This window comes from Apostichopus japonicus, chromosome 3, assembly GCF_037975245.1.
Source record: "Apostichopus japonicus isolate 1M-3 chromosome 3, ASM3797524v1, whole genome shotgun sequence".
In the NCBI taxonomy this organism is placed as follows: domain Eukaryota; kingdom Metazoa; phylum Echinodermata; class Holothuroidea; order Aspidochirotida; family Stichopodidae; genus Apostichopus; species Apostichopus japonicus.
This window is the reverse complement of record NC_092563.1, coordinates 17,491,247-17,516,915: the sequence shown is the minus strand read 5'-3', so window position 1 is coordinate 17,516,915 and position 25,669 is coordinate 17,491,247. Positions and strand designations below refer to the sequence as shown.

Here is a 25,669-nt window from a genome sequence, read left to right as displayed (position 1 = left end):
AGATAAAACTCAAGATGACAAACAAAGGTTTGATTTGACTGCTTTGAAATCACATATCACTGGCAAGATGCGTCGAGCACCCTCTTATGACACTTATTTCGCTCAGTTTGCAACTTCAGAGGAACAATAGAAACCGAAAAACTTTTAGGGACAACAAAAGGTTTGATAACCTTTGTTCGTCGTAAAAGTTTTTCGGTCTTACTTTTCTTTGAGGTGAAAAAACTTTTTGTCGCAAAAGCAATAAATGTGTATCTTTTCTGGTAGTTCGCGACACGCTGATTACGAATCTGAAGTTTATTTTGGAATTGGGTGTTGTGTGGGGGCGTGGGGGCAAAAAAAACCTGATTTGCAGTTTTTGCCAAAACTGACAAAAAATCGATCCAAAGTCGATTTCGCCCAAATGACGTAAGAGGGGTTAACCGATGCTCAGGAGCCCAAATTTGCAACTCCCATGTCCATATCTGCTTCCGTTCGGGAGATACGTGGTCCCAAAGGAATCTGCCTAGCCCTCCAAAAGATTTTATTCATAAGATCCAAAGTACTATTTTTGATTTATTTCGAACGGGAAAACTGATAATGTAAGGAGACTTACTATGTTTAACCCCATTGAAAAGGGGGGTTTAAAAATAATATATGTTCACAGCTCTGTTGGTGCTCTCAAAACCTCTTGGGTCAAGCGTTATTGTAATAATGCCAACACGGGGTATTGGGAGCTCTTTTTTTCATTACTCTCTGTCGCCGTCCGGTAAAGAGTTGCTTTTTAACTGTAATTTTCATGACCAGGATATTTCCTGTATTTAAAAATACCTTCATTGGACAAATTTGTATGGTTTTGAGTAAGCTTAGCTACCTTTAAGAAACCTTCGGAAGACTTGGGTGAGCAAATCCCCAATAATTTTATTTGAATTGATAATACCATTTTTTATGACAAAAAGCTTTTACGACGCTGGTTTACTGTTTGTTAGGGATATGTTTTTGCCAGATGGGAAGCAATTGTCCAAATAATGCTTTTCTGACCAAAGTCTTTTACATTGTTAAGCTATTGTATGCTTTATAGAAGGCTTCCTTTCACATTGTATATTTGCACGTGAAAAAACAAAATAAATCAAATCAAACAACTAATAATTATTTCTAAACAGTTACAGTGGTTAGTGCTATGTACTTAGAAAGTAAGACAAACTCTCTGTATAGAAATCAACTCCCAGAGGATGTATTGATTTGGTATTTCTTTTCCTCATTTTGCAGTTAAAATATTAGAAACGCCTATCATTTCTCAATTAACAGTTACTGTGGCGCAGTTGTTATGTTATATAATTTTGCATATTTATTATTGTTTTGTACAAAGAAATTGTCAATAAACTGAAAAAATGAGACATACTCCTTGTCTTGAGTTCAAACACCAGAGGATGCATTTGATTTTCTATTTATTTGCCTCCTAATGTTGTGAAGATTAAATATTAGAAACAAATATTAATTCTCAACAGTTCTATTGGCGCAGTTAGACTGGACTGGAGAGACACAGACAAACTCTATGTCTCCGGTTCGATCCCCAGACAGAGCATTTTGATTTTCTGTTCTTTTCCTTCTTCCATTCTGGACTTTTAAGTTTAAATATTAGACACGAGCAATAATTCTCAACAGTTCTAGTGGCGCAGTTGGTAGTGCTCTGGACTGGAGAGACACAGACAAACTCCATTTCTCCGGTTCGATCCCCAGACAGAGCATTTTGATTTTCTGTTCTTTTCCTTCTTCTATTCTGGACTTTGAAGTTTAAATATTAGAAACGAGCACTAAGTCTCAACAGTTCTAGTGGTGCGGTTGGTAGTGCTCTGGACTGGAGAGACACATACAAACTCCATGTCTCCGGTTCGATCCCCAGACAGAGCATTTTATATTTTTGCTCTTTTACTGATTCCATTCTGGACTTTGAAGTTTAAATATTAGAAACGAGCATTGATTCTCAACAGTTCTAGTGGCGCAGTTGGTAGTGCTCTGGACTGGAGAGACACAGACAAACTCCATGTCTCCGGTTCGATCCCCAGACAGAGCATTTTGATTTTCTGTTCTTTTTCTTCTTCCATTCTGGACTTTGAAGTTTAAATATTAGAAACGAGCATTAATTCTCAACAGTTCTCGTGGCGCAGTTGGTAGTGCTCTGGACTGGAGAGACAGACAAACTCCATGCCTCCGGTTCGAACCCCAGACAGAGCATTTTATATTTTTGCTCTTTTACTGATTCCATTCTGGACTTTGAAGTTTAAATATTAGAAACGATCATATTTTTCAACAGTTCTAGTAGCGCAGTTGGTAGTGCTCTGGACTGGAGAGAGACAGACAAACTCCATGTCTCCGGTTCGATCCCCAGTCAGAGCATTTTATATTTTTGCTCTTTTACTGATTCCATTCTGGACTTTGAAGTTTGTATATTAGAAACGAGCATTAATTCTCAACAGTTCTAGTGGCGCAGTTGGTAGTGCTCTGGACTGGAGAGACAGACAAACTCCATGTCTCCGGTTCGAACCCCAGACAGAGCATTTTATATTTTTGCTCTTTTACTGATTCCATTCTGGACTTTGAAGTTTTAATATTAGAAACGAGCATATTTCTCAACAGTTCTAGTGGCGCAGTTGGTAGTGCTCTGGACTGGAGAGAGACAGACAAACTCTATGTCTCCGGTTCGATCCCCAGTCAGAGCATTTTGATTTTTTGCTCTTTTACTGATTCCTTTCTGGACTTTGAAGTTTAAATATAAGAAACGAGCATTGATTCTCAACAGTTCTAGTGGCGCAGTTGGTAGTGCTCTGGACTGGAGAGACACAGACAAACTCCATGTCTCCGGTTCGATCCCCAGACAGAGCATTTTGATTTTCTGTTTTTCTTCTTCCATTCTGGACTTTGAAGTTTAAATATTAGAAACGAGCATTAATTCTCAACAGTTCTAGTGGCGCAGTTGGTAGTGCTCTGGACTGGAGAGACACAGACAAACTCCATGTCTCCGGTTCAATCCCCAGACAGAGCATTTTGATTTTCTGTTCTTTTTCTTCTTCCATTCTGGACTTTGAAGTTTAAATATTAGAAACGAGCATTAATTCTCAACAGTTCTCGTGGCGCAGTTGGTAGTGCTCTGGACTGGAGAGACAGACAAACTCCATGTCTCCGGTTCGAACCCCAGACAGAGCATTTTATATTTTTGCTCTTTTACTGATTCCATTCTGGACTTTGAAGTTTTAATATTAGAAACGAGCATATTTCTCAACAGTTCTAGTGGCGCAGTTGGTAGTGCTCTGGACTGGAGAGAGACAGACAAACTCTATGTCTCCGGTTCGATCCCCAGTCAGAGCATTTTGATTTTTTGCTCTTTTACTGATTCCTTTCTGGACTTTGAAGTTTAAATATAAGAAACGAGCATTGATTCTCAACAGTTCTAGTGGCGCAGTTGGTAGTGCTCTGGACTGGAGAGACACAGACAAACTCCATGTCTCCGGTTCGATCCCCAGACAGAGCATTTTGATTTTCTGTTTTTCTTCTTCCATTCTGGACTTTGAAGTTTAAATATTAGAAACGAGCATTAATTCTCAACAGTTCTAGTGGCGCAGTTGGTAGTGCTCTGGACTGGAGAGACACAGACAAACTCCATGTCTCCGGTTCAATCCCCAGACAGAGCATTTTGATTTTCTGTTCTTTTTCTTCTTCCATTCTGGACTTTGAAGCTTAAATATTAGAAACGAGCATTAATTCTCAACAGTTCTCGTGGCGCAGTTGGTAGTGCTCTGGACTGGAGAGACAGACAAACTCCATGTCTCCGGTTCGAACCCCAGACAGAGCATTTTATATTTTTGCTCTTTTACTGATTCCATTCTGGACTTTGAAGTTTAAATATTAGAAACGAGCATTAATTCTCAACAGTTCTCGTGGCACAGTTGGTAGTGCTCTGGACTGGAGAGAGACAGACAAACTCCATGTCTCCGGTTCGATTCCCAGACAAGCTCCATGTCTGCTGTTCATGTCCAGGTAGAGCCTTTTACTTTTCTACTCTCTGGAGGGAGTGGAAGTATAAATATAAGAAACAAAGTTTCTCCAGAGGGAACCGAAATGGTGCAATTGGTAGTTCCATCGTTCAGTAAGCGATTGGTTTGGGTTGCATCGGTTCAAGTCCCAGGTGAGTATCCGCAAAAGGAGTTCTGACAAGTGGATAAGGTGAATCCCGAAGGCAGGCGGGCGGTCCCCCTCCTCCTGACAGGTGGATAAGGTGAGTACCGAAGGGGAGACAGGGTAAAGGAGCGGACAAGTGGAGTTGGCCGCCACCCCCTCCCCCTGACAAGGTAAAGGCGCAGACAAGTGGAGTTCGGTGCCACCCCTCCCCCTGACAAGGTTCACGCGCGGACAAGTGGAGTTTGCCGCCACCCCTCCCCCCTGACTAGCTATTCGGGGGGTGAGGGAGTAGTGGAGAAAATCTTTTACCAAAACGACTAAGTCCAAACAGCAGGATCTTTAAATATTTGTAAAGCTTTGGAAACCAGAGGCCCACCTAATGGTCTAGTGGTAAAGACTTTTGCTTTTGCATCTCAAGGTCCCTGGCTCAAACTCAACCTCTGTTCCTTTTACAATACTCCAGTAAAAGGAAGAAAAAAAAGAGAGTGATGCTTGGAAATAACTTCTTTTTTTTTAATGACAAATCAGTTCATGGACAGGATGTTTCTTCATCCCTCCCACCACAGTTAATACCCTTCAACTACCTGTCAAGTAACAGGTTATCCCTTATCAAATACTAATCAAAACATGCAATACATCTATCATAAACATTCTTAGTGATACCTGCATCTACTATTGAGATGGTTGGGTGACAAGAGACAGTTAGTTTCTATAATGTTTCTATTATTTATAATATCAGCCTGGAGGGCAGTTATTAATGATGCTAAGCAGTCACATGTACATATGGGATATGCCCTATGGCATTTTACTTCACACCAGGTGGCTATCCAATTCACACCGGTAAATTCTTTTTGGACATTTTGTTTTTTAAACATTTGGAAGACCATTTTCACATGAGGGGAAAAAGAGTGGATTTCTCCTAGATAGAAATAATAACCCCATCTTACTTTAGCCAGACAGGGCTTGAATCCATAGGTTTGTTTGACAATAAGTTCCCAATAAAAAGGAGGTGGCCTTCCATGGCTGATTGATGATTCAGTTTACAATAATACCATGGCACCCCTGCTACCACCAATATCATTTTCTTTAACTTTCATTAATTAACTAAATCTAATTTTGAATTAGTTTTAGATAACTCTTAACTTTTACATTTTTGCCCTCCAGTTTGAAAAAGGAAACGATACTACTATAGCACAAACAACATAAATGTGGAAAGGTTGCTCCCTTTCATTGCCGTCACAATCACCCCCCCCCCCCCCGACTACCACACCCCAAATTATATACACAAAGAGTGCATTATTGAAAGTTTCTTTAAATAAAGCCTTATCAGTAAACCTGTGCTACTGCAAACTGAATATTCAATTCAAAGATTCTCCCTCTTCACTTTCATTTCTCCTTCTCGATCCTTCGCCTCACCACCCCCTTCGCCTCACCACCCCCTCCCCCCACCCCTGGTCCTTCCAACTACCGTCCATAACTCCTGCCAATATCAAATTCAGTCACCTTAACATCCCCATAAAGTGTCAGTCGGTCAAGCACCACAATGTTTGTAGACCAAGAAATCAACAACCAAACCCATTTTTAAAACTTTAAAGCCCCATCAAATAAAGATGCTGTTTTTTTCTTCTTTTTCTCTAAAAGAGATTAACACACAAACACCAAATCCAAAATACATAGAATTCCAATTCCCATTTTGAATATTCTTCAATTTTTTTTTGCCAAGCCATGTTAAAAAAGTGAGTGTTATTCTTTTTGGCCTTCCCCCATCTTTATGTTTGCATTGCAACAAGGAATAGTTTTCTCTACTAAAAAAAACAAATGAAATCAACGAAAGACCAAAGAAGAGAGTAAAAAAAGAAAAATAACATGGTTGGTAAAAGATATCACTCCTATTCACCTGCTAACATTCCCACTAGGGATCCCACTTGATCCCAGAGAGACGCTATCTTTCGATCCTTTTTCCGACATCTTGGCAAATCTAGAGTTACTTTTCACCCCCACTCCACCATCCATGCAGGAACCCACCCAAACCCCCCTGCGCGGCCGATTTATTCTGTTTCAGTTTCTCGTCCAAGGAGGGAAACTCTATAAGGTTCAGCACTATGTCAGAGAAGAGCGATTTGCACGGTGACAGCTTTAAGTCCACCAGCGGTTGATTGTCCTTCAGACCGAGTTGCGCCATTCCTTTGCTGATGGAAGGTTCATTGGAATCTGAAAATTAACGCAAAGTGGTTCTTGGTAAGCCATGGCCTTTTTTTTTTAAAGTATTCTTGGGTGGAGGGTATTTTCTATGGGAGAGAGTAGTCGGAGGGTGGGGGAAGTCAATTCAATTAATTGTGAGAAATGTCATTCAATTAGGAACCACATAAGGCCTATTCTCATCTTTGTAGTAAGTTTGTCAGCTTGAGCTACCTGACAGTTCATAAGTAGGGGGGTATATTGAAGTGGAATTTGAGATTTGAATCCCTGAATAGAGAAAGTTTACAAAAACTTGATAATTTGCAGTCATTTTTTGTTGTTGCTGTCACAAACAGAAATGGATACACACTTTCTATTATTTGGAGAAGACAGAGACTGGTTCAATCGCAGTCTACAAGGCCAGAAAAACTCTTTTTATTTTGGCTTTCAATTTCTTTATTCTGACAAATTTCGATAGTACAAAAAAACGGCATTTTTGATCGGGCTTTTGATACTTCCTTCTGATCCCTGGACATCATACATTCAGCTACGAGCAAAAATAACTGTTGTCTGTCTTGTCCACTACAATAATCCTATTGTAATATTTTCAGACCCTAAGGGTTAATAGGTCTCTCCACCCCCCCCCCCCCCCCCAAAAAAAAAGGGGTGAAAAAGGGTGGTGCTGCTTCCAACTGAATGAATCTTTTCACTCATTGTTTAACCAAAGAGAAAAATTTGGGAAAGAAAACAACAGATTATTAATATAAATGCCATATTTCTCTGAATCATTGTCTATGCTCTGATGGGAAACATTTGTTCCAGTAGCAGGGTTCAATTCCCAGGTTCCAAATGGACTCGGCAGTTTAATCTGCATTTTCCTGACGATCAGACCCAAAAGAGAACATCGATATGTCTCTCCACCGTTATCCCAAAGAAGAAACCTTTCAGAAACTCAAGGGTACTAAAGGGATTTCTTCCTTTTAAACTAACCAGGGTCCTACACAAAATTAACAGGGTAGTAGCATGATGGTCTCTGCCTGATTCCCCCTCCCCCAACCCTATTTCTTTTCTTAATTTTTTGGTATTCATCCTTTCATATATAGTCCATCTTGCATTTTGAAAACAAGAATCCTTTATCTTCATCCAAAGCAGCAAAAAGTTTATTTCCAAACACAGTCAATTGATTATTATTATTATTATGATTATTATTATAATATTAGAAGTACATACCTAGAATGGAGGCCACCTGAGCAGAGTACTTCAAGCCGTTGATATCTTGCGCAAGAGTGTCCAATTCCTCTACCTCCACCTATCAATTAAATGAAACCAAAATCTAATCATGATGTCTTCCACATTCAGTTTTTTAGGGAGTGTCACTATCCGACAAGCCCTAAAGGGTTTTTTAGTACACTTCCTTTCACAAGTTTTGTTTCTTATCTCCTTCTATGTCATACGTCATACTTATGTTAAGATAGAACAAAAATAAATAAATGAAATGAAATAAATGAATTAGTTACCTTTTTTTTTAATTTGAGTGAAAGTTTTGTTTTTGTTGTTGTCGATATCGAATCAAAAGGAGTTTAACCCCTGGTCGACCTGGCGAGAGGTCCTACAGGGGATAATAAGTTTGTTTTTAGACATTTTTTTTTTCTTGGAAAAGTTGTCTACGTTCAGTCAGGGAATTGCTTGTAAATGAAGTCTTATATATTTACATTGGACAGGATAGCCATAATCATACCCGAGGTCGGAGTCGAAGAGCCAATTAGGGAGGGATTTCTAAAGGAGAGGAATTTCTAAGTTCTGAGGATTGTGGAGACGGAGTGGTTTCTATTGTTTGGGTAGGGAGTGGTTGTGGTTTCTATTGTTTGGTAAGGGAGTGGTTGCTACTTTATGTTTTAATCAATCGGTCATTGTTGGAGTTGTTTGTTTTGTTCTGTATATATAGTATACTTGGAGTTGGGGCCTAGACCCATTTAGGAAAGGATTTTTTTAATGGAATGAGACTTAAAGTAGTAACAATTGTGAATACAGAAAGGGTTTGGTTTTTGAGCAGTGAGTTGTTGCGACTTTGTATTTCAGGGGGAGGTCTTCAATCAAAGGGTCGTTCTTGAGGTTGTTTTTGTATAAGTTGGTGTTGAATTCTTCAAGTCGGGTGAAAGTAAATTTTATTGTGTTTCCTGCACGGAGAACGTACAAAGTAGCAATATAGGTAGGGATTTTGAGTGCAAGTCGATAAGCTGTGGGGTGGATTCTGTTTAAAATTTGTTTATTGGGATTAGAGATGGTAAGCAGGGAGATGCTCCCGTAACTGAGAATCGGTTTTACTTTGGTTTTATAGATTTGGATAATGGTTTTTGGAGAGAAGTTACATTTGTGTGAGAGGATTTGAATGGATTTAAGTTGGGACCAGCAGCGTCCTGCAGTTCTGTTACAATGTAGATTAAACGATAATTTGCTATCGAAAGTGGTACCGAGGAAGGTTGCATTAGGAGTAGCAGTCATTGAGGTGTTGAAAGATTAATTTTGGAAATATGGTGTTGGTATTTTGAGTTTATTATGGAGAAATTGGCTAAGTTAGATTTTGAGGGATTTATTTTTGTTCTCCACATTGAGCACCAATTTTCGAGATGTGTAATTGCTTTTTTAATATTTAGTTCCGTCATATAGATATTTTTACTGGTGCTCCAAATGGCTATGTCGTCAGTGTACTGACTATAGTTGCATTTAGATAGGGGGGATGTTCAAATCATTAACAAATAGGGTGTAGGGGAGGGGGCTGAGAACAGTGCCCTGTGGAGTACCTGCACGAAGTGGAATAGGTTTTGATTGTTTGTTTTTGTAGCATATTTTTGCATTGCGCTCACTAAGGAAAGAGGAAAGAAGTCTGGTGTTATTGGAGGAGAGATTAAAGTTAAGTAGTTAAATTCTTATGCCGTTGTGCCAAGTTTTGTCGAACGCCTTCTCGGTATCAAGGAAGAGGGCAGTGGTATCATGTTTTTTTATGAAGCCGATGCGAATTTCTTCGGAAAGGCGGAAAGTTTGGTTTATTGTAGATTTGTGTGCACGGAATTAGCCTGATTGATACGGGCTAAGTGACTATTTTGCTCTAGGTTGGTTCTGGTGCAGCTTTCTATAATTCTTTCGAAAATCTTACCTAAGGCTGGCAGGAGACTAACTGGTTGATAGTTTTGAATTTTGGTGTGTCTTTACAATAGTTTCGGTATTAAAATCATTTTGGCGGATTTCCACAGGGTTTGGAAATAAGGAGTTCGTTTAATAATGGGAAAATATGAGAATTAATGAATATCGGAGGCCGACGGAGGGGAATCTTTTAGCATTAGGTCATTTATGTTGTCATGACCAGGGGAGGAGGCATTTTTGCATACTTAGTGGCACTATACCAATTGTTTATATCTATTTCTTTGAGTAGAGGGATGTTTTTGTTGAGACCCCCTTAGAAGTCAGGGATAAAGCTGGTTGCATTACAGATAATTGTACGGTCTTTTTCGTGTTGGAATCTGTTATCGTATGGAGGGCCACCTAAGATATTGAATATAGTTTTCAAGTACGATTCAATAAGCTTTATTTGGTCTTAAGTTTTTGTGATCAGGTTACCTACTTTATCTCTAAGGCATTGGTCTGTATTACCTGTGTTTGGGTTGTTATGGGTTTATGATATTTTTAAAAAAATTTCCAAAAGTGTTTTTGGGTTTTTTTTTGGGGGGGGGGATCATATAGGTTCTATGTAGGCGACGTCTGAGTTGATGTAGTAATGTGTAGTTTTGGATATTTTCCAAATTGGCCTGCCTTGGTAAGTTTCTACTGGCCTCTCTTAGAGCACCATGCCTAGAGACAGAGCTCCTCTTAGAGAAGTTTATAAACAAGATGTGACTCATCATGACAGGTGCCTCTTGCCACAAAACTGTACCCCTTAGTGGATTGTGTAAACCAGAGTTAAATCTTGATTGGTTACTTTTCAGATGATGCATATGTATTTGTACTTTTTCTCACTGTTTCTAAGGAGATCAGTATCAGTAGGTTGGGGAACATGTGCTCCCATTTCCTTTGTTCATAACTTCACCATTTATTTTGCATTGGAGAAGTCATGATTGAGAATGATTCAAGAAGTTGAGTAAAAGTATAGTTTTAATTGCCATCCTTGTGGGAGACTGTATTTTATTTCATTAACAGTATTTTGGTTAATTAATTAGAATTGTGACTATTTATAATCTAACTTACTCTTACTGTTAAATAAGGCTAGCCTGTGCTATATTGCATGGCATGGTGTATTGTGCAGGGTAAGGCTGTGGTACAATGCCTTAAAGTGATATATTTACTTAAAGAGAATGTTAAGGATAATCACTCCATCAGAGTGCATTCAGTCATCAAACTGTATATTTAATTGTTAACACTAGTATTTTGGGAGAAGAGTTTAGTTCTGGATTTTAAAAAGAGTATATTGAAGGCTCATGGTTGAGATGACTATGGTAACTGCATGGCTGACTCATAGTGTGGTGTCACCAGTAAGCTATTTCCTAGTTCTATAGAAAGATTAAAGAGTCAGTAACTGCCAATTATGTGTACATATGTGTCTATACATCTACATTCTGATGTTTAATGTGAGGGAGATCTCAAAGTGTAAGAGGAAGTGTGTGTACCTTTAAAAGTTAGTTTCACAGTATTGTACCTATAGTGTTAACTCTTTTCCTAATCCTGGTATAGTAAATATTGTAGATCTTACAGTGTTTGGCTTTATTCATAATTTCTGTATATTGATCTATGTTGAGTTAGATATAAGCGTTATTTGTTTCTGGGCAGTGCACTAGAAAGTTAGTTCTGTACAGTGTGGCCCTTTGTTATTAATCAATACAATGGTATCTTGGTCTATCATGCCAGCATTAAAGCAGTATAGTGGAACTACATTTTCTGTAACACTCTTGTGCTAGTTGGAGCAGCATAGGGGCGTTGTGTTAGGATTTGCATGAACTGCTGTTACTTCTATTCTGTTACTACTCCTTTAATTGTATTTTGATTGTTCTTTATTTTCTTGATTGTTACTGTATTATTTCTGTCACAATTTCGACACAGCTTGTTAGTTATTACTGTTGACAGGACTGCAGGTTGTGTAAATGGTTAGTACAACTGTTGGTTATTATGTAATTCCATTGTAGGTTCCTGATCATTCAGAGGGTTCGTAGACGATGTGTCTCGGTGTAATGTATCTACCTTAAAGTAGTTTACCTGATTGTGGTCCGGTGAGTTGAGAGTATCATGTCAGGGCTTACTGTAATTGTATTTTTGATCTCATTTAACTTGTTAAGCTTAATTGTAATTAATGGAGTTGCTCATGGGTTCTCATCATTCAAAGATTACCTTAAAGCATTATGTAGTACTGATACAAATTTGTGTATAGAATTTCATTTCACATGAAGGGATAACCGTATTCAAAGATTTCTGTTGATGACTATAGTGATTAAAATGAAGGCAGAGTTGTTAATTGCTTAAGTATTCATGTTTGTATTCATCATAACTTGACATTCATATTAAAGGGGCATGATCCAGTCGTGTATAGGTTCTTGTATTCCTCACTTGTGACTATTAGGATGTGAGTGTTATGTATTTTGCTTTCACCTAGTCTAAATCAGTCTGAAGGGATGCCAAGTAGTGACAATGGTGGGGTTATAATACAATCTAGTGTTTTGGGATAATATTTCACTTGAAGATTGACTACTGTACTATTTCTTTACCCTTACAGAGTGTTGGAGGAAAATAGTTAGCTGGGTTAAATTGCAAGGGAATCATATTGTATTTTGTTTATTTATGTTTCATTTCATTTTATTTTGTTTAGGGGCTGCTCTGCTCTGCTCGTTTCTGTTCCTTTCCTTTCCCATTACTGCTCGTGCCGTTTGTGAGGAATATATTGCAGCTAAACTACTTGGACGGTTTTCTGTTGTCATTTGCTTGACTCGTTCCACCCAAGGTCGCCCCTCCAGGCCCCCAAATATCGCTTTACAACATTAATTAGTGTAAGAATATTCCTATTTAGTTTTCGGTTTCTGTTTTGTTTTTAAGGGGCAGTGTTTTTGAAGGTATTGAAGATATGTTGGGCAATGCTGTCACTATATATGCCGATGTAATTTAGCTTGTTGTTGTGGTAATTGGGGATAGTGTTGTTTGCTACGAGTTCCTTTTTAAATGATGTCTAGTCTGTTTTATTGTAATTATACATTAATTCGTTATTTTGGATGCGACTGAGGTTTATGTCTAGCTCAAAAAGGAGTGGAAAATGGTCACTGATTAGGTCATCTTCTAGGATTTGAATAGAATGAGTTTTAGTTGCAGGTGGTTTGAGGTTATGGCGTAGTCAAGTAGTTCAGTATTATTGTTTATCGGGTTTATCCTAGTTTTGGTATTTTGGTTAATTATTGTTAAGTTGTGTTTATCACATATTTCTAATAGGGGTATGCCATTTTCAGATATTTTGGTGCAACCAAAAATGATGTGGTGGGCATTTAGATCTCCTAGTAGTATTGTATTTTTATTAGAACTTATTTTTATTGTGGATATGGGCTCATTTGGGGACTATAAAAGCCAATAATGTGGAGAGGTTTATTGTCTCTTTCCAGTACAATTTCAATTGTTTGTTTGGGTTGGGTTTGGGAGGAGGGTGGCTTTGAGGTTGTTTTTTCAGCAATAAGTACTCCTCCCATAGACCGAGAGATATCGTGTCTGAAAGTTTGGTAACCAGGGATGCTAAGGTGGGAATTTGTATTTAGTTTAGTTTCGTTTAACGAAATGATATCCGGGGAGTGGTTGGTGAATATACTAAGTAGGAGGCTTAATTTTGGAAGGATACTGTTGATGTTTAGGTGGAGGAACTCGACCGAAGGAGGGAGTGTGCTTGTCATGTAGGTGATTGAGGAGGGCTAAATATTGAACGTTGGTGGAGATGTTCCATAATTACAGTTTCTGGGATATTTAAGTTTAGGTGTTTTAGTGCTAGTGCTAGTGTTTTAGTGGCGTAACTGGCAAGGTCGTCGGATTTAATATTACTGTCGGCTTTTTGGAAGGTGTATTGTACTAATTCAATTACAAAGGTTGCGATATTAAGTTTTTCTTCAGTGGCGATTTTATTTCTTATTTCAATTTTAGGGGTCGATTTGGTTACATTCGCGTAGGTTCTTTGTTCTTGTTGTTTGTTATTAGCTTCAGTTTTAGCTTCTTTAAATTTTGGGCATCCTTTGTAAAGGGCGGCATGAGTCCCTGATCAATTGGCACATTTTGTGTTTTCTTTTGGTTCGGGACAGTCTTCAACTCTGTGGTTTTCGCCATATCTGAGACATCTGGTTTGATTTTTGCAAGTATGGTGGGTGTGTCCAAAAAGTTGACATTTGAAACATTGAGTGATTTGAAGGGGTTCGTGGTATTCTTGTTTTGTGTTTATAGTATCCTAAATAGAAACCTTGTTTGATTAGGGATTGTTGAGGTTCTTGTTCTTCAAATGTTATTTTTACTTTCCAAGTTGGATTGTTTGTGGCATGACTAATGAGTCTTTAAGTTGTATTGGGGGTGTATTCTTGGTCTTTGAGTTCTTGTTCAATATCTTTGATTTGAATTTCAGGGTTTATGAGGGTACTACAGAGAAGTTTCTTTGTCCTACTTTTCGAGGGATTCTTGGTTTGGGGTTGCCTAGCTTAGTCCATGGTTTCAGGAGGATACTTGCAGATTTAGGGTCATGGGGTGATTAGGATGTTGTTGCTACGAAGACGGTTTATATTTGAGATCATGGTATTTGGTTTTTCTTCATTGATTAGTTCAGCAAGTGTTATTGGGTTTTTGATAGTTCTGGTAAGATTCCTGATACAGTGATTGCTTGAGCGGACTTTTTGGTGGTTGGTTTGGAGTTAGGAGATGGGTTTCTTTCAACGGAGTTTGGACTTCGTCTTTTTCTGCTATTTTTGTACAGGGATCCAGACATTAATGTCTATGCCAAAATCAGAGAGGTTTAGGTTTTCGACTAGGGGGGCGGTTAGAGGTGGGTAAGGGGTTGTCATATTGGCAAAACAGCCCCTCCCTACGGGTGTTAAATGGCTTCTATACAATGAAATTGATCATAGACTTCACTTACCAGAAAGAATTAGTCTCCAGCCTAAGACGGCAGACGGAAAGAATAGGAACTCCTTTTGAAGAGACACACTATGAATCGAAAGTGTACTCGGTAGCGTTGTGTTGGTATCCAAGGACGCATACGTTTTTTAAATGGCGGGTAAGTAATAGAGTGATGGATGATGGGGTGGCGCTATGTCAAAAAGCTAACTGTTGACCAACATAATCCTCAGATCCCTAATAAAAGGAGAGGAATGCAAAAGAAGTTAGCCAATTTTCTTCAAAGTAAGTCTCGTACATTTTAGCACAATACATTAAACACTAATAAGCAACTAATTCCAACAAAGTTTAGGCTGTGATTGAAACTTTACTGGTGGAAACATAAGTAAATATTTATTACATTTTTAGGAACCTTTCCTTCTTATGACTAACCTTGACTGTATATTGCAGCTTTCCAGCTTAGCTGGTGTTTTTCCATCAAATCAGCTCATCTTTGAGTTTTCTGATCTTTCTGCCTTTTTAATTTACCACAACCCAGACCACACTAATTGGCAACTCTTTCCAACAATCTAAGGCAACAATCATCAATTTAAGACAACCAAATTACTAACTACAAAATGACTAAGGCACCGGGTTTCATTAATTTAGCACAAAACAGACCACACTAGTTAGCAACTCATATCAATAAACTAAGGCAAACCTTATAAATTTAATACAAACACACCACACTAATACCAAAAAATTATCACAGCACTCCTCTTCAATTTATCACGAAACAGACCACACCAAATACCCACTGGTTCCAATAGGCTAAGGCACAGTGTCTCGTAGGTTTAGCACAAAAACAGACAACATGCACCAAATACCGACTGGTTCCAATAGGCTAAGGCACTGTGTCTCCTACATTAAGCACAAAAACAGACAACACCAAATACCGACTGCTTCCAACAGGCTAAGGCACCGCGTCTCCTACATTTAGCACTGATCTTGACAACAATCAACTGTTGAGAGGACAAGACTGATGTTCATGATACTGACTCACACTGATGTTTCCCTTGAATCTTACTTTTTCTCCAATTTCTGTTAAATCACCTCAAGATAACACTTCCAGATCTCTCTGTAGAGGACATGCTTGAAGGATCTTCTCATTTTTGGTGGAGTTTATGATCTTTCAACCACTTGTTCTAAACCTGATCCAGCTTCATTACAGACATCCAAGACTCACAATTTTCCTGACATTTTCTTCATCTTCCTCTTTCACCTGAGACAGTACTGTAAAAGATAAGATTTCATACATTGGAAAGCAGATACTGTAGATATTGCACCTAGACTCATTTTTATCCACTCCCTCCCTTCCTCCCTCCCCCTGACTACCTAAACAACCCTGACTGCGGCCTCATTGATATAACTATGTATAAACAAATGTACATCATTGTGGTTTAACGGCAGAAATAAACGAAACAAATACCAGAGCTTAAATATTTCTGTGTTACTATAGTAAACTGCATACCCAAATGGAAGCATTACAGAATCTTCAATGTCTCAGACCTCCAGCAGGATGTTAGTCAGTTCATGGAGTCTTCTTGTGAATCAGTGTGGCCAATGCAATGCTGTAAAGACAAATTCAAAAGCAATATGTATATATATACCTATGGTGTGAAATAAATTTTAGTAATATTTTTAGTAGTTTTACATAAGAACATCTTCCAGTTTGCATATGCAGATCTACCTTTCCGATGAATGTTTAGAAACATGAATAAACTGTACCTCTTTTTTTTACTAAGTGCCTGTTTATTTTTAATATTTGCAATATATGACTTATTAATGAACCTTACTAGACATTGCTATCAAACCTACATATGGAGTATATACTTCACAAAATGCCAAAACTTCCTTTGATGTACATTGTTCACTATAACGGTCAAGCCAATAGTAAGGAATGAATTGAACACAATTTTGAGAACATTTCATCAGCCAAACAATTTTTGAGAGCATGTACTAGTTTAAACAAACTTAGCAAGCACATTCATGAGTAACTGGAAAATTGAAAAATTTCTGAAATAAACATCATTCTTGAAACAAGAAACTTGACAAGTGAAATAAGGACTGACACTTAAGCTACAACATGTACACTTAGCAAAGATGAAAACTGGCTTTTCGGCCTTACACGTGTACGAACAACATATTGGTATATTCATGGTAAACCCTCATGTGCTTCCATGACTTCTAGCACCTGCGTAATAATATTCTATATAAACAAGGACAGAGATACTATATATTGTACTTATCTCTCAATAGTCTTAATATGTGTTTACCATGAGCTGTGTTCCTCACAACTTAATTAATGTTTTCAAATTAAAAACCAAATTAAAGACAATGACTCAACAATAAGAGGTCGACTTAGCAAAGTTTGAATTCGGTTTAATAATAATCAAAGTTTCAGTGAAACAGTTCTGCCGACTATAAAATCAAGCCTTAGGCATCAAAGAAGTCTATGATCTGATAAAGATATGCCGAGAGTTGGACCAATACTGTTCAGCCTAGCTTCAGATCAAAATTATGCTAGTTGATCAAATATATCAATTTAGTTGCCTACGCTAGGTAACATCAGTTTGCATGGAGAGGTTTCTCCATATTTGAACCATCACCAACATCAATTAGACCACAGAGCTAGGCCTAATTGCTTGAGAATTTCATTTTACAAAGTACCGTTGCTTGTATAACAAGCCTAGGATAAGCTAGTTCGTCCTGATCTCTATCTAGCCTCTGCTTTGGTATGCTAGCCTAGGTTTTCCCATTTTCATTTGGTGGTAGGCCTAGCCTGGGGCCATTTGTTCCCTCCCCTAACAACATTATTTTCCTCCCACTAAAAAGTTGAGTAACTTACTTTCCCTTCATCATAGGGGAGTCAAGTACGTTTCATAGGAAATTAACATTTTCAGTGGAGTTAACTAAGGTTTTTCATGGGAGGCATATTGGCTAGACTATGTGGAAAGAATAGATGTTGTAAGTGGAATAACTGTAGGGAAAGATTTAAGGGAGAAAGGTGTCATGTTTCCTTGTTTAGGTATATGAGTTCTTTAAGCAATCAAGTAGAACACAGTCGACGTAGAGTATTAACAAATAACATGTTATAATATTATTATTATAGAAAGTTGTGATAGTATGAAGGAAAATAAGAATAGTTTATAAATTATTGTAACGACTAGTCGTAAGCGGTCATACTAATTAGCGTCAACAGGCCGATTTCACGACAACTCAAGACAACAAACTAAATACCATCAAATACAATGGTTGTAATCAAAGTGTATCTGGAAACACGTTTAAAACTGACTGAAAGTATCGTGCATACATATTTTTCATGGGAAAAAATGTGTTTTTCGTAAAAGTAGTCAACTTTCTCCATCCGTAGAATTGGAAGACATGGTTTTATTATTCTCTCCGTGTATTTTATTCTGTATGTCTTTGCTTATTTTACTTTTGACGTCTTGTAAAGACATTGACACGAGTGTTTGAGCGCCATTCTCGACCTAAAAATTGCACTTATCTGTAGTGTAATGGTGCGGTCGAATGTCATTGCGCAAGCGCATTAGCATCACGTCGTCCACTTCTACGGACGGAGAAACTTGATGATTTTTACAACAAAAACGTTTTTTCCCGTGAAAAATATGTATGCACGCTGGTTCCAGTCAGTTTTTAACGTGTTTCCAGATATACTCTGATTACATCCATTGTATTTGATGGTATTTTAAACTTGTTGTCTTGAGTTGTCTTGAAATCGGCCTGTTGACGCTAATTAGTATGACCCGTCGTAAGAATAGCCACGGCCAATTAATTAAGTTAGGCCTACGCTAACTGTACTAGCCTTAACCAGAAAGTAATTAGGCCCAACCAGCTAGGTCTAGTAGTAGTATTTTGTCGGAAGATATAAAGTGACTTACTTTACTTACGTAAATTGTCTAGTGAATATCATGTTAGGCATAGGCCTAGGTTACCATTCCAACTTACTATAGACGCCAGTGCCTACGTGAGCTAGCCTATCGTTAGGCCTAAGCGATGCTATTAATTATATGATAGGCTAGCCTAATTTCTCACGCTCTCTGATTCAAACAATGTGAAGTACTAACTTGCTCCACAAAACTAATGAACAACCTCCGGCATTCAAATTCGTTGGCAGTTACTACCCGTACAGAATAGGCTACAAATTACAATTACGCATGAATTGTTAGCCAACGGCTGCCAGGAAGCGAACTGCTCGTGCAACTTTTCGTGAGCTTTATATACAGATCATAATTCGCGCTCCTTAGCTTAATTGACCGGTGTGAAGTTAGATACTTATTCCCCGTTCCTCGTTCGATATTCGCGAATAAGTAACTGCTACCTATTCAGTTACGTATTCGACAATGGTATCGACGTAACACCTCTGGCAAGACAAAAGCTTTCCTAAAAGATGTTCAACATTTGGTCGTGGAAAGAGGTTTATCTATGGGTCATATGAACTCTAATGACTATGTAGAAGGGTACTATAATGCATCTTGCCCGGTCCAAATAGTTCTTGACTAAAATGACCACTACTTCATCAGTTCTTAAATTAATGTACCGGGACCTGAGAATAATCACTTTAGGCCGTAATCAAGACTAGCACGACTTGGACCACCCAACCAATGGGTCATATGAATTCTTAACACATTGTAGAAGGATACTATAATGCGTCTTGCCCGGTCCAAAGAGTGCTTGACCAAATAAAATGACCACTAAATTAACAATTTTTTAAATGAATGTAACGGGAACTGAAATAAAAACATTTGGGCCCTAATCAAAACCAGCACGCCTTGGACCACCCAACCAATGGGTCATAGGAACTCTAAAGACATTGTAGAAGGGTACCATAATGCGTCATGCCCGGTCCAAAGAGGCTTAACCAATTTAAATGACCACTAAATCATTACTTCTCTAATGAGTGTATAACGGGACCACGAAAAAGCTTTAGACCCTAATCCATGCAGCAATCCTTGGATCACCAAACCGATGGTTAACATAAACTCTAAGGACATTGTAGAAGAGTACCATAATGCGCCGTGCCCGGTCCAAAGAGAGCTTGACCAATTTAAATGACCATTAAATCATTACTTCTTTAATGAGTGTAACGGGACCACGAAAAAGCTTTGGGCCCTAATCCATGCTGCACGCCTTGGATCACCAAACCGCTGGTTAACATGAACTCTAAGGACATTGTAGAAGAGTACCATAATGCGTCGTGCCCGGTCCAAAGAGAGCTTGACCAATTTAAATGACCACTAAATTATTACTTCTTCAATGAGTGCAACGGGACCACGAAAAAGCTTTGGGCCCTAATCCATGCAGCAATCCTTGGATCACCAAACCGATGGTTAACATAAACTCTAAGGACATTGTAGAAGAGTACCATAATGCGCCGTGCCCGGTCCAAAGAGAGCTTGATCAATTAAAATGATCATTAAATCCAGTGGCGGAGATTTCTTGTCAGAAATGGGGGGGGGGGGGGGTTGCAGGCCATTGATGAAATAAAAAGTCATAACTGCTGGCTCACTATCTAAGTGGAGCGCCACCATAAGTTGGCGCGAAGTGCACAAGAATTTTTTGGCAAATATTGCCTCCCAGATTGCAGTAAATGACACTGCCCAGGCCTTGAAAAGCTGCATTTAACCAGGGGCGTATGCAGGATTTTCTAACCAGGGGGGTGCGTATTACTATCTAAGCGGAGCGCCACCATTGGTTGGCGCGCAGCGTACAAGAAAATTTCTGGTTTTGGTACCCCCAGATCACCGGAAATGGCACTTCTCGGGCTTGAAACTGACCAACCATATGTACACTTTTGCCTGAGAACCAAGTTTTTTCCAAATACTTTTTTTCTCATCTATAACCTTTTTGAAGATTGTCACCAGTCACACATCATGTTCGACTTCATCACATATCCTGTGGATCATTGCTTTTGTAGGTGATTCTTCATCGCGGCCCACAATATCCGTCAGCCCCACTGTTCAGAATTTGAAAATTCACAATTCTCGTGAATAAATTCACTTCAAAACATACCCATAATGTTGCACAAAATATCATCTATGGACAACCGATATAGAAAAACCTCCTTCAAACCCTAGTCAAAATTGCACGAGTATGATGAAGTATGTTGGTTAGGGAATTTTCGAAAATTCAGACGGCTACTAAAAAATTTTGTTGAAGGAAATAAAAATATACCAGATATTTCCGAAACCGAACACTACACACATCGACAGTTTTGAGCATGGGCGCAGATCAGTCTTGGATAATGGTGGGGGCGCGTGTCTGTTCTATGACACTATCTAAGCGGAGCGCGACCATGGGTTCGCGCGAAGCGTACGATCTTTTTGGGCAAATATACCTCCCAGATCGCTGGAAATAACACTTCCCAGACCTAATGATGCTCCTAAAGCTCCTTAAGTTTTAGATCTCATGGCTTAGAAATTTAGTTTGGAGAAATACATGGGCGTCTGCAGAAAGAAAATCAGGGGACAGATAATCCAAGTAGACTTTTGTATGTACGATGGGTCTGGGGTCCTCTCCCAGAAAACAAATATAGACTGCCGCAAATGCGATTTCCGTCCTATATTTAACAACTATGGATAAAATACAATAAAATGAGAACTGCTGCATGTCATTTGCACAATGCTGGATCAAACTGCGCCAAAGTTCAATACAGGGGAACTTGAAATGCAGCTATTGGTCAAGACAAATTGGTGGGGACACTGTATATCATGTCCCCACTACTGAAAAAGTTGGTGGGGACGCGTCCCGCTGTCCTCACCAGGATCTGCGCCCATGGTTTGGAGGCTGTTTATCGTGGAACGCCATTTTCATGCTCACTGATATGATGTGATATCTGCTGTTTGCTTTACAAATTCGAATAATTTTGTCACTGTTCCTCTTTCTCTTCCCGTTTTCTTGCCTTATTTTCTACTCCGTCCTTTTCTCTCTTCTTTTTCTTTCCTTCCTTCACCTCGTTGAAGTTGGCAAGTGTATACAATTCCAAAGCTATTCAACAGCAACAAAACGTTATTTTGTGTATGTCTGTTGTGGGGTGAAGTTAGCGCTATGAGCTACAAGTTCCAATGCGCAAGGTGGGGGAAAGGGGCTAGAAATAATGTGTGGGTCAATTCTAACTCGGTTTTCGGTCGTTAATTGTTGATGTAGCCTACTGTTATGAAATAGTGATGCCATCTCTTTGATGTTACCGAAAAGCTCCATCGAGATACCTTACAGGCCTCTTATGTATTTATCTAGGTCATGGATTCAGTTTTCCCACGAGAAGTTTTTAACTATCTTATTGAATCTTGGTACAGGGCCTTTTCCCAAAATAGATTCCATTATGTCTGTGGAACATTCGAGAAGGTTCTCTCACGTGGTATGGAAGTTTCCATAGAAAAGGGGATGGACTTCCAAACTCCCAACCAATCAGGGCAGATCAGTGCCAGTGCACTTATTTTTATATCATTAAGCTAATACGGGATGGTCAGGTTATTGGCTGCCTACTGATTGTGCGCAGTGAGATTTTATGGAAGTAAGGTATAAAAGAAAAAGGAGGTCAGAAATTTATCACTCGGTCAGCAAATTTATGACTTGATCAGCAAATTTATCACTCCGCCGAAAGTTCATCACTCCTAATTGTTTAATTGACGGAGTCAAGTCAAGTCAAATCATTGTAATTTAGTTTTATTTGTTAAGAGAATCGACAGAGAAGAAATTATACCGAATCATCAAATCAAATCCTATCTCGTCAAATTGTTTTTTGTGTGAAGTCATTGTTTTCTTCCGTTCGAGACATCTCCTGAAGAAGCATAAATACGGCATCAAGATATCCCAGTACCTTTCTATCGCGAGTCCCGATATAGTTTTACTATCGGAGGAAGCGGGCTCGTCACAATATTACATGGTGGAGATCGGTTGCTTTCTTCAGGAACAAAACGGTAACGGAACTGTTCACACTTTCGTTCGTTACGATCAATAACGAACAGGTGATTTTTTTTTTGGCCCGAAGACCTAACGAGGAACACAACGTATGTTCACGACCTAGCCTAACATACACACTCTACGAGGGAAGACGGCCTATACTAGCCTAAGCCTGTACACCGGAACCACTGATCGTACACTAACGTTAATCAACCCAGCATGCAGTTCGCGTTTGAACATTCGCGCAACTAGTACGTATACTACAGCTCTAAACATCAGAACTGAACATTTTCGCGATCTAAGACTCTACCCGATGTTAACGGCAAACGAATCTGAAGTTCTTACGAGATGTAGGCCTACCTGCTACTACCCACCTGCTACTGCTACTACCTGCCGCTACTACTACTACTAGCCGAGGGTCTTCAATCATCGTTTGCAGTACCAGTACCAGTTCTTAGATAAACTTAAGGGTGAGTGAAATCATGCCAATTTGTATCCCAACCCCTATTTGAGATCAGAGTGTACCGATAAGTTATTTTAATCGTGTCCATGTATTGCATAATTGTTATTTGTATTTAATAACGGTCGATAGTGTGTTCAATTAAGTATAGGCTTATGTTGTATACTCATAACTAGCCTAATTGTATTCAGCATAATGTCCGTCAGTGAACAGGAAACTTCTACCTCTGTTAATGTTATGCAGAAACATGGGCCCACTGATTTTTTGCCATCACGATTTCAGGGCGATGTAGTTGATGCAGATTTAGCCGAAGCACATTATTTGGGATTTGAAGATTATTTAGAGTTGCATAAATTGTCGTCCCAGACCACCCCTGTAGCGGAAGAATTTAATGAAATATGTCGCATATTTAAGCGAACACTTAAAGGCCAAGCCAGACTCTGGATTGAGAACAAAATTTTTTCAAGTATTGATGATCTGCGCAAGCAATTCCTTGCTCGTTTCAGTCCAGGCACTTCTTCCTACGCTAAATCACAGGCATTTCACGCATTAAGCTATACGCCAGGTGATACAGCTCAAGCTCATTTGGCCAAAATTTCCAAAGCTGCAGCACAATTAAGTTATGGCGAGGACCAAATTAGAGATAAATTGATCTCGACCCTGCCTTTGCAATGCCGCTCAGCAGTGTTAATGTCTGCATCACCACATGCAAAAATTGCAGATTTGGTCATGAAAGTACAATGCTATTTTGACTTACAAATCCAAAGTCAACCCCCAGTTTCTTCCGAACCATTTATGGCAATGCACGACAAAACGTCTTCTGTTCAGACTCCTACTATTTCTGCATCTTCTGAGATACACGAGTTGTGTACCAAAATTCAGGAGTTAGAAACCAAGTTTGATCAGTCACGTAGGTCAGAATCGCAAGACAATCCAAAAGACATGAGGCAAAGATATAGTTCTCGTGATGCTCGTGGTCCTAGGACAGGTCGAAATAATAACAGGAGAAGGTTACCATATTTTAATCCTTCAGTCACGTGTCATTACTGCCAAAATCGAGGTCATTTTGCACAATATTGCCAAATTCGCCTAAGCCATGAAATGGAGGCTAAGGTAAACAAAGTACCAACACAGAATTTTCATTAGGGAGCACTTATGATTGCACTCATCATACAGTGACTCCAGACAAAGTACCAAGTAAGGGAAGATCGAAACGTAAAGCAAATAATATTTGGAAGAATAGTAATATTCCTAGTTCTAGATATACAGGGAACGACTGTAATGTGGATATTCAACTGGACACACGTAATTTTGTAAGAGGTACTTTACATGATGGTAAAGGAATTTCATTGTTGTTTGATAGTGGAGCGACACGCTCTATCATTTCTTCTTCTACAGTGCAAAATTCAAAGTATTTATCCTCTATACAACCAGTCTCAGTTGATGTAGTAAACCTAAAGTTGGGTAAAGGTCAGTTTATTCATGCGTATAGCACGATAACATTTCAGGTCAAAATTCAGGGTCATGAATTTCAGCTTTCTGCTTTAATTGCTGCAAACCTGACAGGTATTGACTTAATATTAGGTAGTCAAACTCTGAAGGAATTGAATGGATCTTTGGACTTTACCACAAACTGTTTTAGAATTAAACAAGCCAAAGTCTTCCTTAGGCCAGTGCAGAGATTTGTTATTTACCCAGGTCAGCAAAGATACATTACTGTACAGGGACGTCTTCCACTATATGCACGAAATGCAGATGTAGTTATTAAACCGTTTCCTCTAATATCTCGTATGTGTCCTTCACGAATGTTAGTGAAAATGCATAAAGGTAGAACAAAGATTCTACTAAGGAACATGGGTAACCGGAAATTTTTTCTGAATCCTTCTCGCACAGTGGCTCATTTAGATTTAGCAGATATCATTACGGTCACAGAAGACATACCTACTGATTCTCTAGATTTTCTAAATGTCATGAGAGACATCGAAAAACCGTCTCTTTTTCAAACCAATTCTAACTCTAAAGAGAATCGTGATGAAATTACACGATATAATTTACATCGATATCCACATTTGACAGCCGATGATCCCCTGGTTTCCAAATCTGAACAGGAAATCATGAGAGATAACATTAATTTGGAACAAAGTATTCTGAATGCTTCAGAAACAGAAAGCATTTATGAATTTCTAGACTCACATAGAGATGCATTTTCTCTTTATGGTGAATTATCTCACTGTCCAAATTATGAGGCTGATATTACTCTTACTAATGATGAGCCATTTTACATACGTCCCTATAGACTTTCAGATGAGGACAAAGTCATTGTCGCCAGTGAGCTTGACAAATTAGTGCGATTAGGAATCTTAGCGGTAGGACATCAGTCTTATACCTCACCGGTTTTCCTCATTCCAAAGAAGGGAACAAAAGACAAAAGGGTTGTCACAGATTTTCGTTACTTGAATAGTAGGATAAAACGTCTCAATCACCCATTTCCTTTACTGAATGAGACTATCCGTACCATAGGGTACTCTGGGGCCAAAATTTTGGGTGTTCTTGATTTAAAGTCTGCATTCTTCTGTCTGCCACTTAGTGTTCATGCACAACAATATACAGGTATTGCTTCATTTCATGGAGGAAAGCATTATTATTATAAACGCTTACCACAGGGATTGAATTTATCTCCAGCGATCTTTCAGTCGCAAATTAATGATATTTTGGCAACGATCCCAAATTCAAATAAGTTCTGTATTGCTCATCATGACGATATTATTGTGTACAGTGCAGACAAACGTTCTCACAAACAACACCTACAGG

At 38.8% G+C, this 25,669-nt stretch overlaps 1 protein-coding gene across 13 annotated transcripts; it reads right to left on the bottom strand.

Moving 5' to 3' along the window:
- Positions 1–4,651: 4,651 nt before the first annotated feature.
- On the bottom strand, positions 4,652–18,760 carry LOC139965264 (signal recognition particle subunit SRP68-like). 13 transcript variants are annotated; one of them, XR_011792206.1, is made up of 6 exons: positions 18,564–18,750; positions 15,947–16,046; positions 15,479–15,708; positions 14,459–14,673; positions 7,561–7,639; positions 4,652–6,363 (listed from the first exon to the last, which is right to left on the bottom strand). XR_011792206.1 is itself a non-coding variant. In XM_071967446.1 (5 exons), the coding sequence occupies exons 3-5, from the start codon at positions 15,583–15,585 to the stop codon at positions 6,137–6,139; spliced, it is 363 nt and encodes a 120-aa protein (XP_071823547.1). In that variant the 5' UTR covers positions 15,586–15,708; positions 15,947–16,046; positions 18,652–18,760; the 3' UTR covers positions 4,652–6,136. The 13 variants fall into 13 exon arrangements, 6 of the variants coding, with proteins under 6 accessions (XP_071823547.1, XP_071823546.1, XP_071823549.1 ...); XR_011792207.1 differs by having other exon boundaries at positions 15,662–15,708; XR_011792205.1 differs by having other exon boundaries at positions 15,529–15,708; positions 18,564–18,748.
- Positions 18,761–25,669: the final 6,909 nt, after the last annotated feature.